Raw genomic sequence first — 14,073 nt, 5'->3', positions numbered from 1 at the left:
GAGTACAACAGGGCATGCCAGGAGCAGTATCAGGCATACCTGAAAATGAGGTGTTAACCTGATAAAAATATAACACAGAACTACTTGCATACCAAACAGTGGAAACAACATACAGTAGACAGGGCTAAGTGATTCCACAACCAATGGATCAGATCTATTTTACCAAATACTTCCACAAACCCATCATCCTCAACAAGGGGGAGCAACATCAGTGCAAAAAACCTGGCTGAATTTGAATTCATCTTCACTCTGAAGGTGGCTGGATGCTCAATTTTGAGTTACTAAATCTGTTATCCGATTTAGCATGGTGGCAGTGCCACACTGCAGAATGGAGGGAACTCTCATTATGAAGACAGGACTTTGTCTCCATATGGCCTGAGGAGTGATCATTCCTCCTGGTACTGATCTAGCCACATGCACCTGAAACAGGTAGATTGATGAGGGTGAGGTCAAGTTTATGGAGAGACAATGGCCTTGTGATATAATTGTGATATAATTGGTAGAATCCCGAGAGTCAGGTAATGTTCTGGGGACCTTGGTTCAAATTCTGCCATGGCAGATGGGGGAGTTAAGTGTCTCATAATAACCATAAATTCATTGTCAATTGTTAGAAAAATCCATCTGGTTCACTAATGTCTTTTCGGGAAGGAAACTGCCATCCTTAACAGGTCTGGACTACATGTGACTCTAGACCCACTGTAATGTGGTTGACTCTTAGCTGTCCCTGGGATGGGCAATAAATCATCCTGTGAAAGAATTTGAAATTAGGAGATTTTTTTCCTCCTGTTGATTCCTTTGTCACATGCCGTAGATTAAACATAGCAGCTATGTCCTTTAGCCTGTCAGCTTGGACAATAATGCTGCTAACAAGCCGCTGTTGGTGATGGTCATTGAAGACTCCCGCCCAAATTACGTGCTGTGTCCTTGCTGCCTTCATTTCTTTCTACAAATTTTCTTCAATATGGTGGAATACCGGTTCATCAGTTGAAGTGATGTGATAGATGGCTATAAGCAAGAGGATTCGTAGAGTTATAATCAGAGTCATTTCAGGACGGAAACAGACCCTGCAGTCCAACTTGTCCGTGTTGACCAAGTTTCCCAAACTAAACCAATCCTACTTACCTGCATTTGGTCCCTATCACTCTTAAGTCTTTCCTATTCATGTACCTATCTGAATGTCTTTTAAATGTTGTAACTGTACTTGCATTTACCACTTTCTCTGGCAGTTCATTCCACATGAGCGACCCTTTTTTAGAAAATTTGCCCGCTGGGGTCCTTTTATATCTTTCCCCTCTCACCTTAAACTTATGCCCTCAAGTTTTGGACTCCCCTACCCTGGGCAAAAGACCTGGGGTAACATCCTTGTAAATTGTTTCTGCACCCCCTCCAATTTAATAATCACCTTCCTATAGTAGGGTGACCACAATTGTATACAGTCCTCCAAAAATGGCCTCTCAATGTCCTATACAACTGCAACATGATGTCCCAACTCCTATGTGTAATGATTCCTTGCCTATGTTTGACTTGGTGCTGAGAGATTTCATGGGGTCCAGATCTGGTGTTAAGGACTCCCAGGGCAACTCCTTTCTGACTCTGTATACCATTGTTGCACCACCTCTGTGCTGCTGGTGGATCAAACTAGAAGGTATAGTGGTGGTTTGGAATGTTGTCTACAAAGTGTGATTCCATGTGTACAAAAAATGTTAAGAAACAGCCTGACTAATTTCTGGGATAAGCTTGCCCCAATTTTGGCACAAATCTCCATATGTTGGTAAAAAGGGCTTTGCAGACTCAACAGTGCTGTTTCTGCAATTGCCGACATGTTGGGTTTGATAGAATTAAGTGGCTTGCTGAGCCATTTCAGAGGATCCCCTGTAGACCATGCCAGATGTCATCAGTATGTTTCTGTCCCTAAAGGGCATAAGTAGACCAGATATGATCTTACATTTGATTGCCGTTACATTGTTACCATTCAGCTAGCTTTAAATTTCAGATTTTATTATTGAATTCAAAATTCACCATATGCCTTGGCAAAAATGTTTTCCGATCCATTAGCCTGAGCGTCTTAATTATTAATTTTTGCCGTTACAGCTATGTTGCTGCTTACTTACAAATTAATGTGAAATCTCTGGCTTAATGCTGCATGTGTTTGGGAGTTACTATGTGTGCAGAATACAATGGATGCTATTGTAATGATTACTGACAATATTTAAATTTAAATCAAAAGATTGAGGTGTGAGATGAAGTAAAAAGGGTAGTGGCTGCTTGGTTTAAATATCCTACCTTCCTGATTTTGATATGGTCTGTGGAGGATTTGTGTCCTGAAAAAGGTTTGTTTGAAACTACCTGACTCGGATCTTCCAGTTTTGTCTGTATATAGTCATCATAGTTGTGATCTCACCAGTCTGCAGAAGATGTGCTTACTTTAAGTATTTCATATGTCAATGAAAATGCGCAAGATACGTGATGCGTGACTGCATCGTTCAATAAACAAGACTGAGAATTAAAATTGAGCCCTTGAGAATCAAACCGTATCCCCTAAACATCAAGAAGTGGCCCTCAAAAAAAAAATCTCAAGATGACCCCTTGAAAATAAGCATTAGACCCCTGAAATTCAGCTTCATGCTACTATCATTTTGAATATCAGTTTTAATATTGATATACACTTAATTCTTGTCTTCTAGTTTAACAGATGAAGAGTCTCGCAAAAATTGGGAAGAATATGGCAATCCAGATGGTCCACAAGGTACTTTGCCACTTCAGGGATTTATTGTTCTTGCCAGTTTGTTTTGGGAAAATTCATTTCCCAGGCATTCAAACCATTAACAAACATATGGATTTGGACCCCATTTACCAACCTCTCAGAAACAGAACCTGAAATGATATCACCTACCACCATAAACAGAGACAGATGAAAAACAAGTGGGACAGAACACCTATGCTTCACTAGAGGCTCATTGATGTTACCTAGCATGGTGACAAAGAACACTACAGCACAGGAACAGGCCCCTCGTCCCTCCAAGTCTGCACCAATCCATATCCTCTATCTAAATCTGTTGCCTATTTTCTAAGGACCTGTACACCTTTGCTCTCTGCCCATTCATGTATCTGTCTAGATACATCTTAAGTGATGCTATTGTTCCCGACACCATCGCTGGCAACGCATTCCAGGCACCCACCACACTGTGTTGAAGAGTTTTCCATGTATATCTCCCCTAAACTTTTCCCCTCTCACTTTGAACTCATGATGCTTAGTAATTGAGTCCTCCACTCTGGGGGGGAAAGAAGTTACTTGCTATCCACCTTGTCTACTGTCATGATTTTGTAGGCTTCAATCAGGTCCCCCCTCAACCTCCTTTCCAATGAAAATAATCCTAATCTACTCAACCTCTCCTCATAGCTAGCACCCTCCATACCAGGCAACATCCTGGTGTACCACCTCTGCACCCTCTCCAAAGCATCCGCATCTTTTTGGTAATGTGGCAACCAGAACTGTACGCAGCTTTCCAAATATAGCCAAACCAAAGTTTTATACAAGAGTAATATGACCTGCCACCTTTTGTACTAAGTACTCAGTCCGATGATGGAAAGCATGCTACATACCTTCTTGACCACTTTACTGACCTGCGTTGCCATCTTCAGGGAACAATGGACCTGAACACCTATATCTCTCTGTGCATCAAGTTTCCCCAGGACTCTTCCATTTACTGCAGAGTTCACTCTGGAATTGCATCTTCCAAAATGCATCCCCTCGCATTTGTCCAGTTTGAACTCCATCTGCCATTTCTCTGCCCAACTGTCCAATCTATCTATATTTTGCTGTCTTCTCTGACAGTCCCCTTCACTATCTGCTACTCCACTAATCTTGGTGTCATCTGCGAACTTGCTAATGAGGCAACCTACACCTTCCTCCAAATCATTTATGTATATCACAAACAGCAGTGGTCCCAGCGCGGATCCCTGTGGGACACCACTGGTGATAGGTCTCCATTTTGAGAAACTTCCTCGCACTACTACTTTCTGTCTCCTGTTCTGTCATCTAGCTAGAACACCCTGGACCCCATGCAACTTCACCTTCTTCATCAGCCTACCATAAGGAACCTTATCAAATGCCTTACTTAAAGTCCTTACGAAGTCTGTGACATCTACATCCCTCATCAATCCACTTTGTCACCTCTTCAAAGAATTGTATTAGGTTTGTAAGACATGACCTTCCTTGCACAAAACCATGCTACCTATTACTAGAGTAATCAAAGATCTATCCCTAACTTCAACATCGGCCATGTCCCTCTCCTCGGTGAATACCGATGCAAAGTACTCATTAAGAATCTCGCCCCCATTTTCTCTGACCCCACACATATCTTTTCTCCTTTTTCCTTGAATGGGCCAACCCTTTCCCTAATTACCCTCTTGTTCCCTTATATATGAGTAAAAGCCTTTGGGCCGTTCCTTAACTCTGCTCGCTGAGGATATCTCATGACCCTTTTTAGCCCTCTTAATTTCTCATTTCAGATTGGTCATATATTCCCGATATTTTTCCAAAGCTTCCTCTGTCTTCAGTTGCCTAGACATTGTGCGCATCCTTTTTCGTCCTAGCTAGTCTCACAATTTAACCTCTCATCCATGGTTCCTCATCTTGCCATTTCTATCCCTCATTTTCACAGGAACATATCTCTCCTGAACTCTAATCAACCTCTTTTTAAAAGCCTCCCACATATCGAATGTGGATTTCCCTTCAAACAGTTGCTTCCAATCTACATTCCCCAGCTCCTGCCGTATTTTGGTATAGTTGGCCTTCCCCCAATTTAGCACTCTTCCTTTAGGACCATGCTCGTCTTTGTCCATGCGTATTCTAAACTTATGGAATTGTGATCACTATTCCCATTTACTCAAACTTCACCCACCTGGCCGGGCTCATTTGCCAACACCAGGTTCAATATGGCCCCTTCCCGAGTTGGACTGTTTACATACTGCTCTAGAAAACCCTCTTGGATGCTCCTTAGAAATTCTGCCTTCTCAAGACCGCTAACACTAAGTGAATCCCGGTCAATGTTGGGAAAATTAAAATCTCCTATCACCGCCACCCTGTTGCTCCTACATCAGACAAAATGTCTGAGAACAAATCCACTAGCTCTGAGCAAATTTACAATTTGATCCACAACCTGAGCTATAAATCTTCTCTAAAACCTCAAACTCATTTCTGTTTGCTCCTTAGACTGCATTAATGCATCTCTTCAATAGCTGGTTACACTGTACCTTTGAAGAGGTCAGCATAAGTAACTTTCCTACCAGACATTTCAAAAAGTGTTCAGTCACTCATTAAGGTGTAGATGTTGAGCAGTAGAACACTAAAATCCTAGGTTGGGCACCCATGTTCAGGTAAGGCGCACCCAGATGTATAATAAAGCTTCCTTCACTCTGGTCCCAGCAACATTCTATAACCTCAACCTCAGAAGAATTTGACTATCAAGGTGATGTCCTTTCTGTTTCTTACAGCAACAGTCTTTTTTGTCTGAGTGACACTGCCATCTAGTTTGATTTAGGGCTACTTTTGTGCTATGAATTTTATTCCCCCTGATCTGGATTACAACTGCTCAGATTTATATTGTGTAGGGTATTTCAAATGCAAACGTAAAGGAAGTTGATTCTGTCATAATGTGAGTTCCAAGTACAAGCTCATGAATTTCAATGATTATTTCCTAATACCAACTGTATTAGTCACAAAAAGATGCTTGGCTATTATTCTAATACCTGAGCCCAAGTAATTGTGGGATTGGCACCTTGCCTTACATGTAATTGACCTGCTATCTGTTGGGACTACCCAAAGTTTATTTTCAAGTTATTGCAATAGGGTTTATCACAGCTGACACATGAAAAGCAATGATGAATTTTGTTATCAGTGCCTACCTTAGCTGAGAGGAACCTTCAAAATGTGGAAAATGGAAGTAAGACACCTAAATAGTAGTGTGCTCTCTCCCAACCAACATGCCAAGTATGGAGACACTATACACTCAGAACCAACTCTGATGGTCTTTGTGTTGTTGTTATGCCTTATGCCAGACTCTTGAAAAAACCTGCTCTACTTAGAACCTGACAATAGCTGGAGACTCCCAGGTGGCCCGCAAAACTGCTTTAGCTAACAGCAAAGAAGGTTAGCTCAGAGGACAACGGGATCTGGATCAGATGGGCCAGTGGGCTGAGAAGTGGCAGATGGAGTTTAATTTAGATAAATGTGAGATATTGCATTTTGGAAAAGCAATTCAGAGCAGGACTTATGCACCTAGGGAGTGTTGCTGAATAAAGAGACCTTGGAGTGCAGGTTCATAGCTCATTGACAGTGGAGTCCCAGGTAGATAGGATAATGAAGGCAGCATTTAGTATGCCTTCCTTTATTGGTCAGCGCATTGAGTGTAGGAGTTGGGAGGTCATGTGGCTGTGCAGGACATTGGTTAAACCACTGTTGGAATATTGTGTGCAATTCTGGTCTCCTTCCTATTGGAAGGATGGTGTGAAATTTGAAAGGGTTCAGAAAAGATTTATAAAGATGTTGCCAGAGTTGGAAGATTTGAGCTATAGGGAGAGGTTGAATAGGCTGGGGCTGTTTTCCCTGGAGCATCGGAGGCTGAGGGGTGACTTTATAGAGATTTATAAAATCATGAGGGGCACAGATAGGATAAATAGACAAGGTATCTTCCCTGGGGTGGGGGGAATCCAGAACTAGAGGTCACAGGCTTAAGGTGAGAAGGGAAAGATATAGAAGAAACCTAAGTGGTAACTTTTTCATGCAGAGGATGATGTGTGTATGGAATGAGCTGCCAGAGGAAGCGGGGGAGGCATCTAAAAAGCATTTGGGTGCGTATATGAAAAGGACGGGTTTAGAGGGATATGGGCCAAATGCTGGCAAATGGGTCCAGATTAGGTTAGGATATCTGGTCGGCATGGGCGAGTTGGACTGAAGGGTCTGTTTCCATGCTGTACATCTCTATGGCTATCTTGAAAGTAGTGTGGTAGGTCCAACATCACTGTTAACTTCAGAGCCTTTGACCAACCAAAATAGAATCACCAAAGAGAGTGTACAAACCTTCAACGAACTAATTTGCTTGATCTTTGAAGCACCAATGTGTGCAATATGGTTGATTAGCCCATCAAAACACAGTCAAAGGAAGTCATTCTACATGCTAGGTGATTGCCGAAGCAGCATAGCTACGTGGTTATATTCTAAGTATTGTTGAATGAAAAACCTGTTTTGTCAAAGCTTTTTATCTTGCATTCGTCAAAGCAATTTGCAAGTTATGCCAAAGTAACAGGAAGCAACATTGATCTTATATAAGAGACGATTCCTGACTGTTTGTTTGGCAAGTGTACTCTGATCGGTGGTGATATTGTCATGGAAGATGCACTAGTTAGTCATTATTAACATTTAACTGTTGAGTTTTGTTTAAATTTTAAACAAAGGTATTTTGACTCTGGTCAAGGCATTACCCTGAGAATTGAACTCTAGGGTGCTTGCACCTGTTTTAAAATAAAATAGAAGACTGTGTGTGTGTGTCCTTTCCATCTCCAAATGCCCTGTGTATTAGTGCATGTAGCTTCCAGTGGGATCACATGTGCCATATTGCGAACATGACTAATGACTATAAATTGATTGTGAGCATAATTATTTTAACACTCTGGTTTGTGCAGTAAATGTCCAATTGCAGAGTCAGATCTAATGTTGCACACTTGAGTTTTAAAAGTACAACCTGCATGTGTACCTTTTATTGTGAATGTGCCACTATCAGTCATAATTAACTGGTACGTTCTTCACATCAGCATTTAACCAATCCGTACAATTGCCAATCGGTCATTGCCCTCCTGTCAGTACAAATGTTTCTTTCCCCTTAACTTTGGTATTTCTTGCGAATTGTCATGATGAGTACAAGAAAAAAAAGCATTGACAAAATGAGATGCCAATGACAAATTGGTAGAAATTAGCCCTTTGTATCAGTCAAGTGTTGTGTGATTCGCACCCATGTTGTTGGGTTACTTTTGTTTCTGCTAATTGATAGCGCCTTTGTTTTTTTCTTTCAGCTACAACTTTTGGCATAGCACTTCCATCATGGATTGTAGACCAGAAGAACTCCATGCTGGTACGTTACAATTCAGAAACTACAAAACATAAATACTCAATTCATCTTTCCACCTGTAAAATTCTGTGGTTGATTTGAATTATGGAAGTTCTAGTTGAAGCTTGTATTGAATAATTGGCACTGTTAAAAGGATCAATTAAGATCACAGGTTATAAATTATGCAGCAGCCACATAGATATTTGGTATTTTCAGATGGTAAAGACCTCTTCAATGATTTTTTTTTGTATTAACTCAACAATGACTTGCCTGAAAACGAGTGTGGCTTTCCTTTCCTTTGAGAATTGATATGTCAATTAAAGCTCCCAAATTTGTTTTCGAGAACCGATTTCTAGCATTGTAAGAACTTGGTATAGACTGTCTGTTGGAACCTAGATGTGTGCTTTAGTGAACATTTCTTTGAGAATAGGGTATGCTTACTGCAAAGAAATTCAGCTTAGTTGAGTGATTTGAAAAGTTTTTGCCTTGTTTAAATGATAGGAACCTAGAATTTCAAGTTGTAACTAAGTAGTTGGGAAGCTGACACCACTGTTTTGGGCCTAGTAGATGTGCTGTTTAAATCTGTTATTTTGATTTTTGGATGGGAAACAAAATCAATGTCTTTGTGCACGTTAAAGATTCTAACAAGAAACTAACTTGTTTAATTTTACGTTTTGTAGGTTTTGGCTGTGTATGGGTTTGCGTTCATGGTGATCCTTCCAGTGGTTGTGGTGAGTCTTTAATATCAGTTTGAATGTATTCATATCTTTGTGCGCTCAGATGAATTTGTTTTTGTTCTGAAGCCAAACCATCTTGTGGAATTTTACTTGCGCTTTGGTTGACTTTTCATGGTAGATCCATGTGTAGCAATAAACATGAAATGTCTTTTTTATTTTTCTTCACATAAAAAGGGAACGTGGTGGTACCGTTCTGTTCGATACAGTGGTGACCAGATTCTTATTCATACCACACAGCTGTACATGCATTTTATGAACAGGACTCCAAATATGAACATGAAACGTAAGTGACTAAGTTTGATATTTTTAACTTCTTTGAATTTTGCACTGTTAGCTTGTCTTTGAGGCATCGTCATATTGATTACAAGTAATTATAAGCCCTAGGTTATCCAAATGAACAGTTATATTAATGAATCCTTTTATATTTCAAGTTTGTTTTATGGCCATTTTACCCCCTCACTTGAAGTAATTTTTCTACACTGTAGGTCCCTGTGTATCACTAGCCATTTAGACTTGCAAAAAATTATATACTTGACTCAGTAGCCCTCTGTTTAGCTAGGGTACAGCACCTTTCCTTTCAATGCACCTTTTATTTTGCCTGTTTTAAACAGTATTACTTTTGAAGAGAATGTGGGATATGTTTCTCCCAAACTTCTGTAGAGTGCTGCTGTTATTTGTTGAGGATGTACATATGACTAAGATTCTTTTGTTTTATTAATTGAAGTAATGAGATAAACTTGCTGCTGCTTGGCTAAGTCAAGAAAGCAGTGTGGGAGGCTGAGGGGTGACCTTATAGAGGTTTATAAAATCATGAGGGATATGGATAGGGTAAGTAGATAATGTCTCTTCCCTAGGGTGGGAGAGTCCAAAACCTAGAGGGCATAGGTTTAAGGCGAGAGGGGGAAGATTTAAAAGGGACCTATGGGGCAGCTATTTACATAGGATGTAGTGCATGAATGGAATGAGCTGCCAGAGGAAGTGGTGGAGGCTGGTACAATTACAGCATTTAAAAGGCAGCTGGATGGGTATATGAATAGGAAGGGTTAGTGGGATATGAGCCAAGTGCTGGTAAATGGGATTAGATTAATTTAGGATAGCTGGTCAGCATGGGCGAGTTGGACTGACGGTTTTTTTCCATACTGTATATCACTATAACTCTACTTGGCCTCTCTTCAGTGGTTCTTAATTTTTGATCTAAGACAAGGCATTACTAAGGAACCTGCCATGAGCATACTTTCCCCACTTGGCTGTCCCAATATTACCAGCTCTTTGTAATTATACCAGAATAATAAATTTAGTTTAAGTTTAGCTAATCGATTGGAATAGTCCATTAATCACATTAAAGGGGTAGAGAGGGATAAATAGATTAACTAAAGACTGACTGGTCTAATCCCATGCATGGATGTGTTTCTTAAAATCAATAGTTTAACATCAAATTAGTAAACATTTAGAATTTCATCATAATCAAGAACAACTGGCAAGGATATGTTGATGGAAGATCATGTTTGTTCAATCTAGTATTTATTGAGCACATTACGGATTGGGTGTTAACTATTATGCTTGGCACCCAACGTTATAAAACATCCCTTGAGTTTATAGATAAAACAGACTCAATAGATGCTGTGAAATATTGGGAAGCAGCCAATGAGCTGCCTGAGTGGAGGTTAGTGTGTTTTTAAAAAAAAGGGTTTTTTTTGTAACAAGAAATGGAGCATGTTAAACACAATATTTGACTAGGTTGCCTAGTCAGAGAGACAGACAATGTTAAAGCTTCGGGTTGATGACCTCTCAGATTAACAGAATAGGACAAGTGACGCATACGGTTTGTGGACAAATGTGAATGAATGCGTTTTTTTTAAAAAAATGGAGAATGATAATGTATGAATATAGTATGGTACTTCTGACTGGTAGGGAATGACGAGTGGGGTACTGCAGGGAACATGCTATTCACAATACATGTTAATGATTTAGATGAGGAAACTACATGCCATATCTCCAAATTTGCAGATGGTGAAAGGTGGCAGATATGCAGTCAGGATGCAGGAAAGCTTCAGTGCAATTTTGACAAGTGGGCAAGTACATGGCAGATGCAGTATAATTTGGATAAATGTGAAGTTATCCACTTTATTACAAAAACAGGAAGTCAGATTATCTGAATGGTAACAGATTGGGAAAGGGGAAGTGCAGTAAGATCTGGGTGTCGTCGTACACCAGTCACTGAAAGTAAACAGGTGCAGCAGATGGTGAAGAATGCTTTCATTGTGGGACAGCTTGAGTACAGGAGCAGGGATGTCTTGCTGAAATTGTACAGGGCATTGGTATGGCCACACCTGGACAGTTGTATGCAATTTTGGCTTCCTTATCTGCAGAGGGATGCTCTGGCTATTGAGAGAGTCGAGCAAAAGTTTATCAGACTGATTCCTGGGATGGCAGGACTAATGTATGGAGAGAGATTGGATTGATTAGTACTATATTCATTGGAATTGATAATAAACTCTGAAAGAAACCTGTAAACTCCTAACAGATTAGACAGGGTAGGTGCAGAAAGCATGTTCTTAATGACTGGGGAGTCCAGAACCAAGGCTCTCAATCTAAGAGTAAGGAATAGGCAGTGTAAGACAGTGATGAGAAAATTCTTCACCCAGAGTAGAATTCTCTGCTACAGGAGGCTTTGGAGGGCATAAGTTTGAAGACTTTCAAGAAAGATGCAGTTATAGTTATTAGCACTAAAAAGATCAAAGCATATGGGTAAAAAGCAGAAATCAGGTTCGAAGTTAGATGATCAACTGTGATTATATCGAGTAGCGGAGCAGACTCGAATGACTGAATTTATATTCCTTGATTTAATACATTCTCTACTTTAATACATCAGAAGGAAAGGCGAGATGCAGAATTATTTTGTAGTGGAGAGGTTTGAAGAGATTCAAATGTTTTCAACCCTCATTTTTTGATGGGAATGGAGATCGACTATTTTATCTGGGTGCAGAATAATAATGAGATTAATTAAAGTTTGAGATTTCTTGATGTTGAGACTCATTACAATATATGGAATGTTTGGTCGTGTGTTTGAGGCAGGGATCATTCACTCTTCTAAAGGAAATGTGAGGAAATATTTGAAGTAAAAGTAGATGTGGGATATTAAGATTAATTTTGGGGCTCGTCAGTTATAGAGATCCAATGAGTTTTGTAGTTTAGAACTTTAATGAAATGCACGTCAAATGTATAATACTTATTCTATTCACTTCTGATGTCAGGTTTAATTTCCCTAGCCATCTGTCTCTGTACCTCTTGATTTTGATTGATCTCTTACAATTTTTCCTTCACCTGGCAGGCCTTATAATGGTGTTGACTGCTGCCTTTGAGTTTGATCCACGCAGTAATAAAGAAGCAGTCATGAGACCAACAGACAATGTTGAAATACCTCAGGTAAGATCCCTGTGAAGTTGACCCTGTCAGAACTTGGTGATATGTGGTTTTGTGCTTCTGATTCTCAAATGCTTTTCAGAGCCTTAGGTAGTGAGATTGCAAACATGACGAAGGTAGTTTGATGAGTTAGGGGCATAATCTCACAACAAAGTGGTAAATCAAATGTGCTCCTCATCTCTGCAGGAGGAGCAGTCAATAGACCAGTTGAAATTGAGGTTTTCACACAGTGTGAATTACAACATTTGGCAGTGTCCATACTCTATTCTTCTTAGAATCCCTACAGTGTGGAAATAGGTTATTTGGCCCAACTAGTCCGCACTGACCCTCCGAAGAGTATCCCACCCAGACCCATTCCCCTACCCAATTATTTTACATTTCCCATGGCGAATGCACCTAACCTACACATCCCTGAACACTATGCAAAATTTAGCATGGCCAATTCACTTAACTTGCACATCTTTGGACTGTGGGAGGAAACCCAAGCAGACATAGGGAGAATATGCAGACTTCACACAGACAGTCGCCTGAGGCTAGAATCGAACCCAGATCTCTGGCACTGAGGCAGCAGTGCTAACCACTGAGCCACTGTGCCACCCCTTAACATTAAATCTTGGCGTCTATTCGTGTAATTTGCATTTCGTACTTCAGCCATTTGTCGCTACCCAAGTGATACAAGTAATGGTTCACTGTGTCATAGAGATGTAGTTTGTTGGAACCAGATTGAGAATTTCATCAGTTTGGATTGGGTTTTCTGGTGATGCCAAGGCCAGGTTCCAGTGTATAAAGAATACCATTTTTGCATTCCTCGTAAAATACATTTCAAGTAAGATTCACAATGCAATGTAAAGATATTTTACATTTGCAACAAGTTCTTGTTCCTTCAGTAAAATTCATTCTATTGCAGGTGTTTTAAAAAAATATATTTTTCTCTCATGGCAGCTTATTCGGGAACTTGGTAATGTTAATGAGAAGAAGAAGGAGCTTCCATTTTGTTTACCATACAGCGTAAAGTCCAGGGTTCTGCTTCTTGCACATCTTTCCAGGTTGGAAATTTCACAAACACTGGAAGAAGGTAATAAGGCAATTCATAAGACTGTGTATGGGATGGAGTGTGGGAGGCTAAGAGATGGTGGAACCACTTTTAATTTTCATACAAGAGTGAAAGGATTGTCAATGGTCCACTCAAAAGCATTTCACATTCCTTGATTTACGTGTAGGTTGCATCTATGAACATATGAACAAAGACTTTATTTCCACCACCTTTGCAGGAAGAATTCCAAAGACACTCAATATGAGACACACAGACTATGCTGTTCAATTGCTAATTACTAGTCAGTTTGTTAAAAAGATAAAAATGATAGCACTTCAAAATGTTTCTATTTGCCTGAGAAGGTAAGCACAAGTTGAACATTTAGCAGATCCATTATAGTCAGCGGAACTTTGCAAATTTGACTTGGGGTGTGACCAGTTTTGTGGGTGAGGCTGAATTTGGGCAAACTGAGTTTTGAATCACCATAAACGATGTTGCGAATGAGCTGAAGTCTTTTGGAGGCATTACTGGCTTCAGTTTTAAATTTCCTATTCTTTGCTCCTGGTTCCTCTGTTGCATAGAAATCTGCATACAAAACATAAGGAAACTTGATTCCACAATCTTTGAACTTCTCCATTTCAGGAAGTGCTCTTAAAAAGGTTAATTAGAAATTTATTGTTCAGTGAAATCTGCCTCTAGGTGGGCAGTTATTTTAACATTCCATGATTTTCTTCATTTAAAAAAAAGGCTTCCTGGGTAAATGCCAGCAGGAAAT

General features: G+C 40.0%; 1 protein-coding gene across 1 annotated transcript in view; it reads left to right on the top strand.

The window, feature by feature from the left end:
* Positions 1 to 14,073, top strand: part of sec63 (SEC63 homolog, protein translocation regulator) — a 114,498-nt gene that overhangs the window by 54,334 nt on the left and 46,091 nt on the right. Inside the window, exons 5-10 of the mRNA XM_043687079.1 lie at positions 2,685 to 2,746; positions 8,071 to 8,129; positions 8,786 to 8,836; positions 9,017 to 9,125; positions 12,174 to 12,268; positions 13,208 to 13,340. Coding sequence (XP_043543014.1) covers positions 2,685 to 2,746; positions 8,071 to 8,129; positions 8,786 to 8,836; positions 9,017 to 9,125; positions 12,174 to 12,268; positions 13,208 to 13,340 — 509 coding nt within the window. The remainder of the gene's footprint in view (positions 1 to 2,684; positions 2,747 to 8,070; positions 8,130 to 8,785; positions 8,837 to 9,016; positions 9,126 to 12,173; positions 12,269 to 13,207; positions 13,341 to 14,073) is intronic.

Source organism: Chiloscyllium plagiosum, chromosome 3 (assembly GCF_004010195.1).
Source record: "Chiloscyllium plagiosum isolate BGI_BamShark_2017 chromosome 3, ASM401019v2, whole genome shotgun sequence".
Lineage (NCBI taxonomy): Eukaryota > Metazoa > Chordata > Chondrichthyes > Orectolobiformes > Hemiscylliidae > Chiloscyllium > Chiloscyllium plagiosum.
This window is presented reverse-complemented; position numbering and strand designations above follow the sequence as displayed.